At 36.5% G+C, this 19,417-nt stretch overlaps 1 protein-coding gene across 1 annotated transcript; it reads left to right on the top strand.

Moving 5' to 3' along the window:
- Positions 1–399: 399 nt before the first annotated feature.
- On the top strand, positions 400–13,461 carry dhx35 (DEAH-box helicase 35). The gene is made up of 21 exons (XM_015379276.1): positions 400–462; positions 788–915; positions 1,016–1,108; positions 1,323–1,400; positions 1,538–1,642; positions 1,717–1,778; positions 4,025–4,094; positions 5,635–5,694; positions 6,062–6,174; positions 6,263–6,359; positions 6,452–6,610; positions 7,829–8,039; positions 8,153–8,277; positions 9,987–10,041; positions 10,187–10,377; positions 10,474–10,551; positions 10,666–10,795; positions 10,917–10,998; positions 11,078–11,149; positions 11,685–11,796; positions 11,899–13,461. The coding sequence occupies exons 1-21, from the start codon at positions 423–425 to the stop codon at positions 11,935–11,937; spliced, it is 2,100 nt and encodes a 699-aa protein (XP_015234762.1). The 5' UTR covers positions 400–422; the 3' UTR covers positions 11,938–13,461.
- The last annotated feature ends 5,956 nt before the right edge of the window (positions 13,462–19,417 follow it).

Below are 19,417 nucleotides of genomic sequence, written 5' to 3'. Positions count from 1 at the left end.
TTTATGTGTGTTTAAAACAGAGTATGGGATAAACTAAATTATTTATCATGGAGAGAATATTGCTTCAATATTGTTGAAAGCACAACAAATAAAGGTAATATGGAACTTAATAATGATAAATTAATCCTTTTTAAGTTATTTATGCTTGTTTTTTTGCTTTTGCAGCTTGCTTCGTCATTTTTTCAACATTCATTTTTTACATATATTTTTGCGGAAAAATGACGTAAACGGTCTTATTTACAGAAGGATAAATGGCATTCCATACAACTAGATATATGTGCAGTTAAAGTATGAATTACTTCCCTCCTCCCGTGTCTGTGCGTGGGTTTATCGATTAACTGGTAAATCGGCTTGCCATACCTGACATCATTCAGAAATCTCTCCGCCAGAAGAAAAAAAAAAAAAGTGACGTAGAAGCCAACATGGCGGCTCCCCGCTCCACGATGAAATTTTGGAAGCCGGGTAAGTGCAAATAAATGAATTAAAAAGTCAGTAGATGTTTTTCGGCGCCATTGTTGTAAATCTGGAGGTTCTGTCGGGAGTCGGTGATAAAAGTGAGTCCGCAGTGGAGCTCAGTGCTGCTGCGTGCTTTCTGCAGCCTGATCGCTTTAACTGTGGATCATTTGAATTCAATTGTTTACCTGCCAATATGAAACCAGTTTGAATTGATAACAACTTACAGACAGGCTGCAAATAAAAATGCTCCATTGCAGGACGATCTGTTAATCAGTGAAAATCTTCATTTTAATAAAACATCTCCTCCTCTTCGCCATCTGCTCTGCTCCAGGGTCTGAGGCTCCGGGGATCTCAGAGGAACGGGATCTGAGCTCTGAGACCACCGGATCCCCCATCATCTTCAATCCAAACACAGCCCTCTCTATAGAGAAGCAGCGGCAAAAGCTTCCAGTTTTTAAGGTTTCACTCTGCTTCCACACACCTTTCAGCGCATTAGCTGCATTATTCCATGAACATCTGTCTTTGATATCTGTTTTTTTCTTATTTATCTCCAATGCAGCACAGAAACAACATATTATACTTGGTTGAAAGCTTCCAGACTGTTATTATAGTTGGGGAGACCGGATGTGGAAAGACAACACAGATCCCTCAGGTTAGTTTCTGCCAAACCTTTAAATAATTAGTCCTGCTTTGCATTAAGGTGCATTCAGAAACATTTTCTTCCACAGTGGTTCAATATGACCTTGCATAGATGCTTAGCAACCCGTTCCCCCTTTATTGAGCAGAGTTCGGTCCTCATCAGCTAAAATTTAATTTATGCAGAATCTTTCATTCCTGCTTTGTTCTTTTCTTTTGCCTTCAATCAGTACCTGCTGGAGGCTGGCTGGGCCGCGGAGGGGAAAGTGATTGGAGTGACGCAGCCTCGACGTGTGGCTGCTATCTCGGTAAGAGCTCAGCCGATGTCCTCCCACTTTTTTGCCAATGTCATCTGACTGCAGGCAAATTTGGTTCACATCATAGGACACGTGCCCTGCTTCAAATATACTTCTTTGTCCCCATTTTTTCCCCTTCTTGCTGATAGGTTGCTAACCGTGTTGCGGAGGAGCGAGGTGCCCTGCTGGGACACGAGGTGGGCTACACCATCCGGTTCGATGACTGCTCTGACCCCCAAGCCACCAGGATTAAGGTAGCAAGAGGAGGATGGGCTCAGCCTTCTTGTGTGGTGTCCTTCAGTCTGTACTAAAGCATTTATGCTTTCAGTTTCTCACAGATGGAATGCTTGTGCGAGAAATGATGGCAGACCCTCTTTTAAAAAGATACAGGTACAAGTTTAGAAATGAAAGATGCTCTCACTGGCTATTTCATTAGTGTTGGATTGGACCCCATTCTGCTTTCAGAACTACCTCCATTCTGCATGGCATAGATTTAAAGCCAGGAAGAATGCTGTGCCACATTTAAAGCCATTTTTGCTTTCTATCCATATTGATCCTCAGTTTGAACCTCAGCAAGTTGTCTTGAGTGCATCTAGACGGCTCTGCTGGAAGTACTTTTGAACAGGGGGTGCTGTGAATTTTTTGTTTTTGTTTCTGGACAAAAGACACATGAGCCTATAGGCCTATTTAAACTACACTAAAAATAAATAAGTAAATAGATTTAGATTCACTACTTTATTGTCATATACACTTCAGTGCACGCAACCAGGGTCTTTAACACAGACATCAGTTCTCAGGAGAATATATATATATATGCTATTAATTAAACTTCATTATAACACTATAACAATCAGTTGTGTCAAAAGTACACATATTTGTTACTTAAGTAGAAGTATAGATACTGCAGTTTAAAAACACTCAGGTAAAAGTTGAAGTATCAACCTGGCTTCTTTACTCAAGTAAAAGTGGAAAAAGTATGTGCTCCAAAATCTACTTAAAGTATAAATGTATAAAGTAAACTTAAAAAAAAAAAACAGCCAGACACCACTATATGAATTGAAAGCTCAATTTTTCGACTATTTAGAAAAAATCTTTGAGATAGGGCCAAGAATGAGGGAGGTCTTGTTGTAAATCATAGGAAGGGCTACCAATACTGACCTATGAACAAGAGGGGTCAGCGTTCACCTAAACTTCATCCATAATAAACACATTTTTATTGTTAACTTTTAATTTCTAATTTTCCTTTAAACATTATAATTTTAAAATCTCTATAAATGCTAAAATACCCTATATGATTACTATGATGAAATGCTCTATAAATGATTAAAAAGAAGAGTCACAGAATAAAATAAAATTTCAAACTTAGCCCACTGCTGAGTTACTGTTTTCAGAAGGCGTTGAGGGCACCCCGTGTGTTCCTTGAGGGCCCCTTGGGGCACCGCGTTGGGGACCCCTCACATAGACAATTCACGTTTGAAGTTTGAAGAACACCTGCTTGCTTCTGATGATTTCCTTTAGCTAACCAATGAGTGTTTGCGTTATATAACTCACCCAATTACACTAGTTTTCACTAGATGTGGATGGAGCATTGGATGGCGCACATGACGTTAAATTAATATTTATAAATTTAAAACCGAAGCCAAGAGTAACGAGTAACATTTGTTTTAAAAATGTAAGGAATAGAAAGTACAGATACTTGAGTGAAAATGTAATGAGTAGAAGTCAGAAGTTGGAAAAATAAGTAATGGAGGAAAGTATAGATACCTAAAAAGTTAACTTATGTACAGTAACAAAGTATTTGTTCTTCATTACTTGACACCTCTGATAACAATGTAGATTTGGTCAGCTTGCATGAACCCGAGTCACTGTGTTTATGTCAAATGTGATTCTATTAACTCCAAAATCTTGTTACACAAACCACAAGGAAATAATTATATTATGAACAGTTATTGAATAGTTCTCCACATCCATTACACAAAGAAAACAAGATCAAAATAAGACTAAAGTATATGGCTACGTTAGGTGTTCAAATGTTCAGGTGCACTCTGAGGTCGTGAAGATAAAAGTCTCTCATGAGCCGACGAATTCGAAATGCGTTTCTTTGACATATTTCCTCCACATTTCTGTCATTATTACTTTGTAAATTTGTAAATCTGCTGCTGCAAGCCAGATGCCACGCACTAGCTTGCTTGATGTTGCCGTGATAACGTAACTTCGATGAACTTGTGTTGATTAGGCCTCTAAATAATTCAATTCAAATCCAAATACACGTAATAGTAAAATAAAAAAACGTAAAATCATTTCCTAAAATATTCATAAGAAATTTATAAATTTTGCAAAGTATTTTGTGTTTTTTTTTTTTTTTATCTCCATCTCGCCACTAGGGGATGCTGCAGCACACCCACTTTCTGCGGCCATGCCTCTAGATGCACCAAGTTCCTGACTTGTAACTAAGTTATTTATTATTTGTAAAAACATGCATTTAAAAGTTTTACCCTAATAAAATGGCCATACAGTATTTTTTATATATTTATTTTTTCAGTCACCAGGTTTAATTTAATTTTAGTTTTATTATCGCAGATTGGTCCAGGGTTGATATGGGTAACTGATTCTGTACTTTCCTCTCTTATGTTCAGTGTGTTGATGTTGGATGAAGCACATGAGAGAACTCTGTACACAGACATAGCCATTGGTCTACTGAAAAAGGTAAGACCAATAGATGCAAATTGCTAGCTCTTCAAAGTTACAGTTTTTTGACATTTAGATTTTATTAAGGTAAAACAAAGTCTTAGCAAGAAAAAAGAGAAAAGTAAAAAACACAAGACACTTGGAACAAAACAAAAATCACAAGTCAACATTGTGACCATGGTTTCATTTTTATGTGAAGAGAGTTTTAAGATTGGTTTCAGGAAAACAAAAACAACAAAATAACGTCTAAATATGGTTTGCATGTGATTTAGTACTAATGACTAAAAACAAAAGCAAAACATGACTTCCTGTACTCTTTCACCACTTTAAGACTAGACATGTTGGATTTAAATTTTAATGAGTAAAAATATCTTGGTTTCAGAAGTGTTTTTTTGATGCAGACACTATGCAAAAACATAGAAAAATGAATTTAGAATTGCCGACTTTGTAAGCAGACCTTAACACCTTTTTGCTGTTTGGCTCTTTATACAATAAGACAACTATGAGTAATTCACATTAGCTGGTTAATTAGTTTGATTATATCCTTAGATATTCAACCTGCTGTCAACCGCTAAACTTGATTGTTGGCCTAAATGTGCTAACTGTAGTTTGAAATCAGCCCTGGATAAAGCAAGGAACCCTCCCGGGGATGAAAGGGTTGATATTAAAGCTGTAATTGAGGAGCTCTTATAAAGGTATACTCATCAGAGGGGCTGACAACAAAGATTTAGCCTGTTGGTTTCCAGATGGTTTCAGAACTATTTTCCAACTGAAAATATCAAGAATGAATCCACAATTGTCAGCTGTTTGGTACTTGTTTAAAAGTAAAGCATATAACAGTTTTTTTTTTTTTTTTGCTAGTTAAAGCAATATTGTAAAAAGTGAAATGAAAGTTGACACATTCAGATCTCTTCGCTGAGAATAACAATTATAATATATATACTTTACTAGGGGGAGTGGCGTCTAGTGGTTAGGGCATAGAGCTTGGAATCCTGAGATTCTGAGTTCGAGCCCCACTCCCACGCACTGCCACTCTGGGTGTCTGAGCAAAGACCCTTAACCCCACACTGCTCCCCGGGTGATGCACAGTAGCAGCCCACTGGTCCCCAAGTGGATGGGCTAAATGCAGAGGTAAATTCCTCCAACCTGAAATCAATAAAGTTCAATTATTGAGACTGCTGTTATTAAATCCCAGCCCCAGAATCTCATTGAAAATAGTTTAGGATTTGACAGCAGGAAGGATTTGCAAAGGGACATTTTTTTATTGAGAAACCATGTTTGCACTGTAATTTTTATATATATTTAAAATTTTTACTTTTCTTGTTTTTTATCTTTAGTTCATATTTTGTTCCTACTTCAAAATTGAACAATGATTTAAAAATAAAAGAGTGCTCATTCATTGTTAAGTGAGTTAGTTCTTCATGTCAATCACGAATTATGTGATTATTAACCAATTTCACTCCAACCAAAACTCAATTCAGCCAACTTCTTATTCTTAAAAACTCACTCTCATCAGTTTTCTTTCACTCTGTTGGCTTTTTCTTTGATTCTTTGACAGATTCAAAAGAAGAGGCGGGACCTGAGGGTGATAGTTGCCTCTGCCACTCTTGATGCCAAGGTGACTGCCTCATTAAGATGAACAGATTTGCTAGGTTAACAGACCAACAAAGGCAGGCAGAGGAGGAGCGTAGATGAGGTGGATAAACTGATGATGGATAGATAGCCGCATCAGGTCACAGCTGCTCTCAGCATCAAGGAAGTCTGCTAAATACGCCAAATCTGACATCTATTGTGCTCTCTGTTTAAAAATGCTTTTATTTGACCCTGCAAAAATCTTTAATAACAGATTTTGTAGCATTTAAGACGTGTGCTTTAATTGTTTTGCTGCAAAGTCTTGCATGACACTGATAACTAGAAAATAAATGTTATAATGTTGCACCTTTAAAAGAAAAATAACATTCTACCTGATGTGATATTATGTAAAGAAATTCCATGAGTTCTTCAACCTGAATGAGTCTGGGGATCCCAACAAGGACACGTGTGGAATCCTGACAGTAGAGGGACGTACTTTTCCGGTGGACATCTTCTACACTGTCAGGTAGTCCAAATAGGGAGTCTGACTGGAGGAAGATATTATATTCAACCTAAAGATGTCTGCAAAGCTTTGATCTCTGGTTTGTTGTTAGTCCAGTCCCAGATTATGTGAAGGCCACAGTGGAGACGGTGATGAAGATTCATGAGATGGAAGATGATGGGGACGTTCTTGCTTTCCTCACTGGGCAGGCAAGTGATCGTATTTCTGTCAGCAAATGCTTTGTTTCTATTATCATTAAGGCATTAATATTGTTTCTTTCTTGTATTTAACTCCATTTTAGGAAGAGGTGGAGAAGGTGGTGTCCCTCCTGCAAGAACAAGCCAGAGCTCTTTCTCGATATGGTATGAAGAAACACCTGAGAATCTTGCCCATGTACTCTGGTCTACCCTATGCAGACCAAATGAAAGTCTTTGAAAGGGCTCCCCCTACTGTTCGCAAGGTAAATCTTCACCTTTCTGTGTATTTTTATTGAAAAGTAGAATTATTTGGGTAAATCCCATCAATATCACTCAATTTATTTTAATCACACATCTGTGATTAATCACACATCTGTGATTATAAGTATTAACTTTCTTTAAATTTCTATGCAAGATAAAATACAAGGGGTGAAAATTGGGGTTATTCTTCCATTCATACATCCTTGCTTCTGAATTATTAGCTTTCCAGAAATCCTCCTATCTACGTGCCAAACTGGGTCTTTTTCATACTTTGGCAAAACAATTATTAAGCCAGCGCCTGATCAAACATTTTCTATGTTATTCGGTTGAATCTCTAATAGTAATGTGTAATATTCGCGTAGTGGCAGTTTTGTAGTAAAAATTAAATATTTCTTTGTTGATATTTTGATACAAAGTTGTCACTCTGCTAAGGTTCCCATTTTCAAAATTTAAATGTGAAAAAAAAAATTAAAAATAGCCATTGTCTGTATCCTTTAGATTGATCTGTGATTTCTCATCCTTTTTTATTACGTGAAATAATCCACTACAAGCTGGAGTGAACTCTGGGCTTTTCTGAGACCGTTTTGCTCTGGTATTTACTTTTACACGATTCTCATCATTTTAATATTATAATGCTCGGCTTAATTTGTATTTTTTTTTTTTACTTTGCTGGTCCATATAAGATGACATCTATTATGTATATTTTTTTTCCTGGTTTCTATGCTTGATGTCAGATGTGACCTCAAGATTCAATGCTAGACTGAAGTCAGAGGGGTTCAACAGTTTGCTTTAAAGTGTACACATTACTACTGCTAAGTTATTACGCCGTTATAACAATGGAATTAACTTTCTGACAACTTCTGATTACAGTCTATTTTTTTTATTTTTTATGGATACCTTTTTAATATCTAATGGTGTTTCAAAAGGATATAGTTTTAGTCCCCATTTTATTGGCTATTCTTATAAACAAAGTTGAACACTTATATACTAAGAGTAATTCGCACTGTGAACCCCACCCTCTATCTGTATATTAAGCCTTAACAGGAAGAATTTCATTCGATGCTAAAGTGGGGTTAACCACTTCAGAACTGTGCGCGGGCATCCTCTATAAAATTGTATATTAACAGCTCATTAAGTTATTATAAACAGTCTTTAGCTAAATAATAACACATACCGGTATGTATAATGCTGATATTTTCGTGTTTAATTTTTCTTTCCAGATTGTGGTGGCCACAAACATAGCTGAGACGTCTATCACTATAAATGGTATCATGTTTGTCATCGACTGTGCATTTGTGAAGCTACGGGCCTACAATCCTCGCACTGCCATTGAATCTCTGGTGGTCACTCCCATCTCAAAGGCCTCAGCCAGCCAGAGAGCTGGGAGGGCAGGACGAAACCGACCTGGGAAGTGCTTTAGGCTATATACAGGCACGTGTGGGTTGATGGAAAGGAATTACAAGAAAGTAACCTAGGAAACCTAATCCCTTTTGAATAATCTCTCATTTGCTTTTTTTTGGTATTGTTTCTGCTTCCTTCAACAGAGGAGGACTACGAGAAGCTACCTGCTGCTACCGTTCCAGAGATGCAACGCTCTAATTTAGCCCCTGTAATCCTGCAGCTCAAAGCATTGGGGATAGACAATGTTCTGCGCTTTAGCTTCCTTTCTGTGAGTTTCTCCTCCACTTTGAAAGAAACTTGACAAAATATGTAACAATCCATAAGTGATGTACGGACAAGTTGGCATAGCACAAAATGAAGACGGGGTGGAAAAACCCCGATCAAATTCTGATTTTAATTTTATTGCAAAATTTTCAAATTCAAGATACAGAGTACCAACTCAGTGCTCTAAATCAGTGATTCCAAACCGGGGGTACTCATACCCCTAGTGGTCCACGAGTGCATTACAAGGGATACATCAAAATATATATATTTTTAATGTAGCTAAATAAAATAGAGCTGGGATCTGTTTTGCTTTCTGAGGACCAAATTCAAAAAGAGGAAAAGGCTGGATGTAGAGAAAAGCCTGGGATCAGCTGGTTTTCACACTGAGCTATCGGAGCTCATCAAAGCAGCTCAGGTGTCTTGATGAAAACGAAGTAAAACTAATTAAGTCAGTCTGACTATAACTTTTGTTCTGTGTTTTGCTCCCAATTTATCAAGTTTAAATACGATTATGGGAAAGTTTATGAGAGGAGCTCCAGTTTTATAAATACAGGTTCATAATATGATTTTATTTTTTATTTATTTTGATTGCTTACAAACTTTCAGACAACATATTAATGTTTTTTTTATTTGAGATGGAAAGCATAAAATGCCTAATATTTAAGTGCTAAACGTAAATGATTAAGTAAAGTAGTTTTAATGTATAATTAGTTAGTTTACATTCCACAATCATCAATACTTTTGACTGAGAGGAGTACTCATAATTCACAAAGGGGTACACAAGTAAAAAAAAAAGGTCAGGAAAAACTGATCTAAATGACAGTTTTGGGGTTATTTCAGAGGTTAAATTTAGCCTTTAAACTCGGGCTGTTTTGGATCATAAAAACACAGCTGGCTTGCATCTGCATATCCGGGCTTTGTTTGGCTGCACTGCTGTCTTTTATTATATGTCGGCCAATAAGCTGCGTGCTTGAAAAAAGCACATAGCTACTTATGAAGATGGACTATTTCTTTTTTCACCCAAGATAACTATGTTTACCTATTGTGGAGGAAAATAAAAGATAAATGATAAGATAAAAAAAAAAAAAAAAATGTAACCAATATGTTAATGTCAGACGAAGTTGCAGCCATGATGCAACTTGCAGACACAAAAACTATGTAGAGATAAAAAAGAAAATTAAATGGTTGACATTTAACAGTTTTGTAAATGTCAAGTCGTTAGCTTTTTTGTGTTCTTGTTCAAGTTTGTGTTGTAGGTTTTTGAACATATGAAAGAAGCCCCAAAAGAGAAGATAAGTGCAGTGGAACTTAAATAAACATTTTTTGGGAGGTCTGCAGCAAGCTATAGAAAGTTATTCACTTATCAACCTTTTTTTCCTGTCCAGTTGTCTCCCAGTAAATGTAACAAATCTTCCAAAGCTCATTTCTCCTCAAAGAACCGTAGATGGTTTCAACATTTAAATGGTCTTATCTTTTTCAGTTATTCTTTTAATTTCCACAAGTTTAACATCAAGCTGGGACTCCACTCCTTCCGGATCTGTAAACTCGTAATTGTCCTGGGCTGACTTGTTTGTGGATTTGCCTTTGCCTTTCACATATGCATCATAGTGTCTTGAAAATAACAGTCAATTATGGTCTTTGAAGATCTAAACCACTGATTATTTCTTAGATACACCAGATGTGATTTAACTGTCTTTTGTGGGGTTTTTTCAGCCTCCTCCAGCCCAGACTATGGTTCAGGCTCTGGAACTTCTTTACGCTCTTGGAGGTGAGAAATATTTTGCTCATCAGCAGTTTGAAAACAGGGGTTTTCCTTCAATGCATGACTCATTGCATATGTTTTTGCCTGAACATCACACAATGTTTGCATCAACAGAATGCTTCCTATTTACAGTCTACGTGTTTCATGGCAGGTTTGGACCATTACGGCCGTTTGACTGACCCCATGGGTGTGCGGATGGCGGAGTTTCCTCTCAGCCCCATGTTTGCTAAGATGCTCCTAGAGTCTGGAAACTTTGGCTGCTCCAAAGAGATAGTTACCATAGCTGCCATGATGCAGATCCAGAATATATTTGTTGTGCCTCCGAATCAGAAGAAAGATGCCGTAAGAGATTTATTTTTGCTTTTTTTTTCATTTTAAGCGCTTTGCTCTTCTTGAGCTTAAAAACTACCCTGCTTTTTGGCAATCTGTCCCCTGCAGGCTCGTGAACACAGGAAATTTGCAGTCGCTGAGGGAGACCACCTCACTATGCTGAATGTATATGAGGCATTCATTAAGGTACAGCATGTGGACACAGGCAGTTCAGTCAGTGGCGGTTAACTCGCCATAATGTGGTGAACTCTCATAAGTAGATATTCATTGGGACCTTTTTGTTTGCTGTATTTCCTGCAGCATCAGAAAAGCTCCCAATGGTGTCAGGAGCATTTTCTGAATTACAAAGGTCTTGTCCGCGCCGTCACAGTAAGAGAGCAGCTTCGCCGTCTCATGAACAAGTTTAAAGTGCCACGAACTTCCAGTGAAGGTAAGACTTCTTCATGATTATGTTAAGTTCAACAAAATAAGGATTTTGCAAGCAGTCAGGATTGTAGCATTACTTGTCTGTATGTGTTTGACAAACTCATCTCGCTGTCTGTTTTACACAGGTGACCCAGATGTGATCTTGAGGTGTATTGTGTCTGGATTCTTTGCTAATGCTGCTCGCATTCACCACTCTGGCTCCTATCGGTGACTATCCAATTCAGTCAGGGATAAGCCATGTTTTTAAGCTTTAAGCCTCATTATTAAGAGTCTTTTGTCTTACCAGAACTTTACGAGATGATCTTGAACTTCACATTCATCCCAGCTCTGTGTTGTATGGAGAGAAGCCTCCGAAGTGGTCAGTATGTTATGTTTCACACAATCTTTCCAAGTGCTCACTATGTAATGTGCATTAGTGGCTAAATTAGCAAAAATGTGTCAATCTTTTTCACACATATTAATATCAATCATATGTCAATCAAATACGTAATAGTGCACTGACTTGGAAAAACATCTAAACATGTAGAACATGATTACATATGAGCTGTAATCTTAAAGAATGGGGTAAAACCTTTAATGTTCTAAATGTTCAAAGCTGGTATCGCCCAAAAGGCTGCCAGCTGTAAACATTGTTCTGCAAAGTTTTTACTAATGCGTTCTGAAGGCGAACACTTTTTACTTTAGAAGAATAAACCCCACCCTCCCTTTCCTCTACCCAACACTACTCCGTGTTAATCCATCAGATAAAAACCACTCATTACACCGAGTTTTGTTAGGAAAAAATGTAAAAGAAATTCTAGAGGAAAGAGTACTTTTTTTTTTTTTTTTACTCCCTGTTAATACGGATGTTTTTTTCCATCCTTTTCTGAAAGTCTTTGCTTTAATCTTCTCAGGGTCGTCTTTAACGAAGTGATGCAAACCTCAAAATACTACATGCGTGATGTGACTGCTGTGGAGTCATCCTGGCTGGTGGAGTTGGCCCCTCATTTTTACAAGCAGGCTAAGGTAAAAAAAAGAAAAAAGAAAAAAAAAATCTATTCCACATTCACTAAATATTTATTCACTGTTTTGATTATTTCCTGCTCATTGTTGTTCTTTCATTTTTAGCATGGTTCGCTGGCCAGCAAGAGATCTAGAGTCCTCTGAATAAACCATCTGCAGAAACCCAAAGGGAAAGCAAGACAGAGTTATTACTGTGCTCCCATCCATTCTCATTGTATATATGAAGATATGATGTATATTTGTTGTTCACGTCAAACCTATACAGCTCTTCACACTGTGGCGGTGCTACGATAGAGTTAGTGTCAGCACTTGTTAATTTTCTAGCTGGTTTGTTTGTTTACATAGAAACGAATGTTTAAGGAGGCCAGGCTGGGCCTGAATGGCACCCATTAGAGCATTTGGTTCACTCACACCACTAGAAATATATTCTATACTCAAAGCAGGCTCAGGTTCAAGCTTCAGCTCCTGTGCCACAGGCCCAATCACACCTGGCTTCAGTATTTTTTTACAGATATGTTGTAGAAGAAATATTGAATGACGATAGACTGTGAATTGTTTCCCAATCATTGATTCTTTTTTTTTCCTCCAGTATTTTTTTCCCATCATGTTCTTCTTTTAAATCGGTTATCTTCACTTTGATTTTGCCCTGTTGAATTACTTTCATGTTGACCTACATATTTTATTTCAGGGTTTTTCTTTATATTTTTCGTCAGCATCGGGCTCTCTTGATACTGTGAAGAAGCTCCAGTATAGCTCAGATTTAGTGGCCTTTTCACCACACTGTGCCGATTGTTTTTTTGTTTTTAAACAGCCTCTATGACATTTCACTTTCAGAGGAAATATGTAAATACTCCCAGAATAAATGTATCGCTGTGAAACTAAATTAAAAAAGAAGTGCCATTTAGAAGTGCTGTGATGACAAAAAAAGCATTTAGAGACACAACCAGGAATTTAGCCATAGCAAACAACTATACACACTGTTTTTTTTTTTTTGTTTTTAAGTGTCTTAATTTATGCTTGGTTATAATATTTTATTAACCTGTAAACATTCCATGTCATCTGCATGAACCTAATTTTTGTCATATTTTTGCTCGGACCCTTAAAGCTTTACTTCACTAAGTCCACTGCTGGAATGGCACAAATATTGATATGTCTACCTTTTTGTCATTTATATGGTGGAAACTGTCTTTAGACTAGTTCAGTAAATCCGTAAAGACACCAAAAACAGATAAGATGCACTCAAACCTATTAGATTATAGGATCAAGTACAAATGCATGTTAAATGGTACTCTTACAAAGACCTATTCACTTTGTGGTTGTATTCCAAGACAAACCTGTTACATTATTGAGCATCCTCCTTTGTGCAGATGCACATGTAAGGCAGCAAACAGTAGTCGTGTGTAGCAGTTTAACTCTGAGAGTAAAACCACCATCTGTCATTTTCCTGTGACACTCTACAATAAAGCCTTATTGTCATACACTTAACTGTATGCTTGTTGCTTTAAAACAATCCAATTGGTTCTGTTTTACTTCTCATGTAGCCTGTTCACCAGGAGGTGTCACTGTTGTTTGACAAATACTCCTAAAGCTTCAGCTAGAAGTAAATTCAGTTAATGCTCGGGTATTAGTGTCTGAATGCATTTAATCTCTGAGGAGAGTGTTTTCACTGTTAGCAGATGTCAGGTTAATGATGCAGTGTGCAGCGTATGTGCGACTGCACTTGCAGTTATGTGTATGTTTTAAAAACTATGGATGTGGGCATTTAGAAAGTATGTAAATCCATTAAAACCAGTTTTAACTCTGAAGACTGTAACATTTGCACTTATCTACTGAGTATATGTATATTATATTTAATTTTCTTTTATTTTTGGCAAATCAAGTTTTTATATGTTGCATTATTAATAAATAGGCTTTGTAAAAAGCTTTAAACGACATGAGTGGTAAGAAAGAGAAGGATATTAGTATACAGTTATCAAAGGCTAATTTAAATCTGCCAACAGATTCTGGTTTGATTAGAATTTGCATCCTTTAAGTCTTCAAACACTTCAAAGAGGTAAAACAGTTCATGAGTCAATTTGTTTTAAAGAAATGTTGCTGTAAGTTAGAAATTAGGAGCAAACATTTTATGTATATTAGAGGTTTGCTTAGGGGTTACATGACATTCACACATCAAACACATCACTGTGCTGAATAGACTAGTGAGGTGCCTTATAAATACTATACTTATTTATTTATTTATTTTATTACCATGGTCTGTGTAAATACTGTTTTAAATCGGTTGAAGCGTGTCCTTCTAAGCCATTTTTTAAGACGCCTGTAAAAAAGTTGTCAATCTGTTGAACGGCTGAAGACTGGACCAGAACAATGATTCAAAAATCCTGATCAAACTGGCTAGAAGAGAAAATATTAAATAGTCTGTAATGATATATATCTCTGCAAAAGCAAAATGGACTTTAAAAGAACTCGACGTGAAGAAATGCTAGAAAATATTTAGATAACGAAGCAATGCTGCATGAAAAATAGCAAAGACCAATGACAACACATCTAAGTTATTTCTAAAAAGTAGGTATTAGAACATGGTTAATAGCTTTTTTAATGCCTGTGAAACCGAATAAAAAATCCCACAGATTAATCTTTACCTTTTCTACTTTAATCACCTTTTTTTCTACATCAATGAAAACAACAAAGGGCAGAGAAAAAAACAAGGATTTATTTAACAGTGATAAAACTATCAACTCCTAAGCTATTTCTAATATGAATGGATCATGATATTAAGTATGGAAAATCATCTGATTTACTCTATAAAAAGTTCTTCAGTACATAGTTTGACTATGAAGCTTGATTTAACATGACTAATTTGCACCATATCCTTTTTCCATATTTCCCAAGAAGTGATTTATGTTTAAACCTTCTGATGCTTTTCCTTCGGGCCATATTTATAGGAAGCATTTGTAAAGAAATCTCTGTGCATGTGTTTTTGGCTGTATGGCAAAGTGTGATTAATTAATCACCGACAGATGCTGTTAAGTTCTGTCTGCTGCCTGATGTTAAATGATGACCCACTTTCAAAGAAGCTTTATGGATTTAAATTGTGATAAGATTGTGTACAGTTGCAACTCAAATCAAAAACAAAATTAATCCTCTGATTGAGAAATAAATCACCTTTTGAGATTCTCCATTCTAACAGTGGCAGGCTACTAAAAGGGTGCACACTAACTCTGGAAGCAAACCTTCACCGCAATTATTGGAGCGCATGTTTATTTTTATGCATATGTTGCATGTTTTAAATACAATATATCTTTCTGTTGATGTGAGGATCAGATGGCGGGTTATGATGCAGTGGGGCTTCGGAAACCGTTTCTTTTCCAGGTGAGAAAGATGAGCACACATTTTCAATCAGTTTATTTTCCTAACCTGTTGCCATTTACTGTAATTCTTAATGTTACTTTTCCCTAAGGAAAAGCACTCAGCGCTGTGTTAATGGGCTGAAACATATGTACTTTATAATATTTTTCCAGAGGCTTTGAACTGATTAAATGTTCTCTTCACAAACCTCATGATTTATTTTTAATAAGCACTACGTGAATGCTTTGTTTCTCTCACTTTATTGAAGTTAATTTATCTCAAAAACAACCTAGTAATAAATAAATGTAAATCCTCAGTACTCCTCAAAGATTTTAAAAATAAATACATTAGTATTTAAACTAAGTTTTGCAGTTTACCTTTTAAATTTGACACTAATTGCATGATGAATAAGAAACAAAATTATATCTTTGAAGGTATATTTATTCAGTTAACTTGAGTGCAAATGTCAGTCCCATAAGATCTAGGCCTATGCAAACAATCTCTTTATTGAACCCTGCAAAATTTTTGATGTGCCTGAAGAAGAAAGATAAAAGGCATTAATTTTTCCCTCACAGTGAGGATATATATTTGAAAAAACATAAGCTTTAGTTTTGTTAGCATGAGCTGATTGACAGTTAACATTGGGGGAGTTTTGGCCTAGTGGTTAGAGCAGTGTGCTTGTGCTCTGAGAAGGTTGCAAGTACATGGTGAATCCAAACAGCCTGCACTCTGGGTCCCTGAGAAAGACCCTTAACCCCACACTGCTCCCTGGGTGCCACATAATGGCAGCACTGCTCCTCAGGGTTAAATGCAGAGGCAAATTTCTCCAGTGTAAGTTTAATAAATGTAAATTACGGTATTATTATAATTATCATTGCAGATGGGGATCCTAGTAGAGCAAATACATAAACTTTTTGAAACAACAGAACTTTAAAAAACCTCTAGGAAATCTGGTTGACTTTGTTATAAAAAAAAAAGTATTTTGGTAAATTAAAACTAAAATATCTCACCATTGGGGTGGGAGCTGTAAAGGAAAAATTATTCATGTATCTGAGCCAAACACTGCAAAAGTGATCTAGAACTACCGTAAGTAAAAATGTCTGAAAAGAAGTCTATTTAGCCTTAATTTGAGTAGGTCAATAAGACAACTAGCCAATAGAATGGGTATTTTTACTCTTAAAATAAGATCATTAGATAACATGCACTTGAAATAAGACAATGCAATTGATTTTGTTGTTCTTATTTTAAATGTAAATTGTCTTGTTCCATTGACAAAGCGTCTCAATTAACTTCAAGAAAAAAATGCACTTATTTTGGGAAAAAAAGTGACTTTTTTAGATTTTAATTTTTTTGCAGAGTTTGAGACAAATCTGAATATGCAAAGCTGGTTGAACCTATAAAAGACTTTGATTATAAATCCATATGTCATTGACAAAAATATACAACTTTGTGTTGGTCAATCAAAATAAATACCCGGTGATTTATTGGATGTAACATGACAAAATGCAAAATGTCGGTATGAATACTTTTGAATAGGGCACTGGAATTATTGATAGCATATGATACTAAACCACATTACCTTTTGACTGTTTAGTCTGTTGTTTGGTTGGTTGTAAAGCTTATTAATCAAGCATTAAAAAGTTAAATTAAAAGCTTTTGCAACCATGACATTTTCTACAGACTTTAGATACATTTTTCTCTTTTATTCTAGGTATCAATTGTGGCTGAAAGGGAAAGTGTCCTCTTCCACCTGATCTCCATACAAAAGACAAAAACAAGTAAGACTAGAACGGCCACATTAGTACATATGTTCTCCTGTTTCGCTCAGTTGCCCATTAGTGTTTTAGAAGCACATACGTGTGAGGTGACAGCCGGAGGCCTTGGTGATTAATAGCATGCACGTGACAGAAGCGGGGTGGCAGTTTAAACAGGTTGTGAGTATGTACTTGAGCATTTTCACGTCATATTTCAGCTCTGTCAAAAAATCATTGACATGTTCCGTCTAATACAAGAAATGTTTAACTGTTTTATAGGGGAAAGATGGGAAAGCAAGTCATGTGTGACATGTAATTACCCCTGTTCAAAGTTTGTTCATGTTTTGAAAGAAAACAAGTGGTTAATATTTCTCTACTCAGTGAATAATTAGTAATGAATGCCTTTACTTGTTTTTGGATTATTTTTCTGCCTTACAAAAGTATCAGTAGCTTTTAAAACTTATTTTTCTTTCTAGATCCACAAGCTCAAATCTGTTTTATTGTCATTTATTGTGATAGACTTTTACAATGTAGTTAATAATTTGAAAGAGAAAGGAAAAAAGTGGTTTAACTTTTTTGCTAGTAGATCACTAAAGACTGATGTGCATTTGTATTCAGCCCTTTTACCATAGATAAAACCATGCATGAGTTTGATGTTCTCTTGGCATCCATTTGCTGTTTACAAATTTGATGATAATGAAAAAATGGCATAGCAATAACGAGTTTTGTTGAAGGTTTGCGCTGAACCATATGGGGGAAAAAGCTGCCAAATGAGAGCAATTAGAACTTTCTGGCCTACATGCAAATTGTTGTGTGAGCTGGGGTGCAGAACTCGCTTGCATCCATCGCTGTGAGAACATTATCCTCATGTTTAAACATAGTAGTGGTAGCATCATGTTGTGGGTATTCCTTTCCTCAGCTGGAACAGAGTTGCTATTCAGTGTTGATGAGAAGATGGCTGAAGCCAAATAGAGGGTGATCCTCAAAAAAATCTGTTGCTGCTGCAAAAGACAGTAGATAGACAGCAAGAGCTACAGTAGTGTTTAAAACATTTTGGAACTTAATGACCATGTTAATTTGAGGGATATTTACATAATTATAGATCCAAGAACATTAGAAGAGTCTTCCGTATTTGGCTTCATAAGAAACAACTACTACAATTTCCTCATTCCTTCTTAAGAAAAACGTTTCTTTTGTCACAATAGCAAAGATTGTGGTCCTTCTTTTATTGAAAATGCTTGCTGCAATTGGAAAAGTTTCATGTGGCTACTTTTAAAGTTTGCCTTTAAATAAAAGGGGGTTATTTTCTGTTGTATCAAGATTTAATTGTTCATGGATATTTCTGTCTTAAATGATTAAACTATTTTTAGAAATGGAGTGTTGATTTGCATTACCGTATATTTTTTGTGATGACCGGTCTAATTTTCTTTCCATATTTGTGTCTTTAAAAAAGAGCAAATCAAAGTAAAGAACCTGTGGTAAGACTCAAAAGTTGTCCACAGATGCTAACTATCCAGTCTGATTGAGTTTAAACAGTTTAAAGGAAGAATGATTACAAGACTCTGGATGTCTGGTTGATGCATAGCCCTAAGGAGTGTAACAGTGTTTTTAATCAGGTGGGGCTTAATACATATGTCTACCAATTTATAAAGAATATTTGAAATCAATAGATTCAAATATCAGGTGAGATTTTGTTGCAAAATACTTTTAATTGTGTGGTTTCAACATGCAAAGATGTGAACACCATGAATACCTGAAGGCTCTTTGTGTATATGATGCATAAATGTTTAATGTATTAAACAAAACACACAAACATTATAAGAAACTTCTGCAGTCAGTAGCAATTTCCAATTCTTAGGCTTTTTCTAAACAGCTTTGTTCATGGAGTGAAAAAAAAGCACTTTAGAGGTTTCAAGCTCCAGAGGAATTTTTATATTTGGGAGGCTGGATGCAATCAGTAGCCTGGGACTTGCAGAGGCCTCCTCGGGTGACAAATTGAAAGTGTCTCGGTCTAGTTTATAGCCCTGATCAGGTCAAACGAAAAATATTGGAGGTCTGGGTGAGGAGACAGGCCCGCCTGGCGCAGATAAATGGACTGATCATTTCTTATTGAGAAACAATTCCTAAAAGGTAGTTTACTGTGTGACTGGAGAAGCGGCGAGCGGAGAGCAGAACACGCGCCCACTGCTCCCTCCCTGACCCTTCCTCTGCTGCCGGGATTAAATGGATAGAGAGAACGCACGTTTCTGATGGCACTCCTCCGCTGGAGAGACACTCCATTTGTTATGAAGTAGGGGGTTCTGATGAAGTGTAGGGAGCTCCTTTTTTTTCTTTTTTCTCCCCTTTTTTTCATCCTCCCTTTCTCCGGCACTACAAGGCCGGCCTTCAGTCTGCTTCACATGAAATGGATGGAAGGAGCCGATTGAATTTTACACTCCCCTGGTCATGATTAATGTGTTTGCTGTGGTGTATCTTAGCAGTGAGATTCTAACACCACTATGTGGCGCTAGAGCTCCTCCATCTCT

This window comes from Cyprinodon variegatus, unplaced genomic scaffold, assembly GCF_000732505.1.
Source record: "Cyprinodon variegatus isolate N-32 unplaced genomic scaffold, C_variegatus-1.0 Scaffold188, whole genome shotgun sequence".
Lineage (NCBI taxonomy): Eukaryota > Metazoa > Chordata > Actinopteri > Cyprinodontiformes > Cyprinodontidae > Cyprinodon > Cyprinodon variegatus.
The sequence above is the reverse complement of the archived record's forward strand: the minus strand, read 5'-3'. Positions and strand labels throughout refer to the sequence as shown.

Excerpts from the sequence above, each read along its gene's own strand:
- dhx35 (XM_015379276.1), top strand. The coding sequence starts at position 423 with ATGGCGGCTCCCCGCTCCACGATGAAATTTTGGAAGCCGG. Across the intron at positions 1,779-4,024 it reads CCTCTTTTAAAAAGATACAG|TGTGTTGATGTTGGATGAAG; the intron begins GTACAAGTTTAG and ends TCTTATGTTCAG. Across the intron at positions 10,042-10,186 it reads ACTTCTTTACGCTCTTGGAG|GTTTGGACCATTACGGCCGT; the intron begins GTGAGAAATATT and ends GTTTCATGGCAG.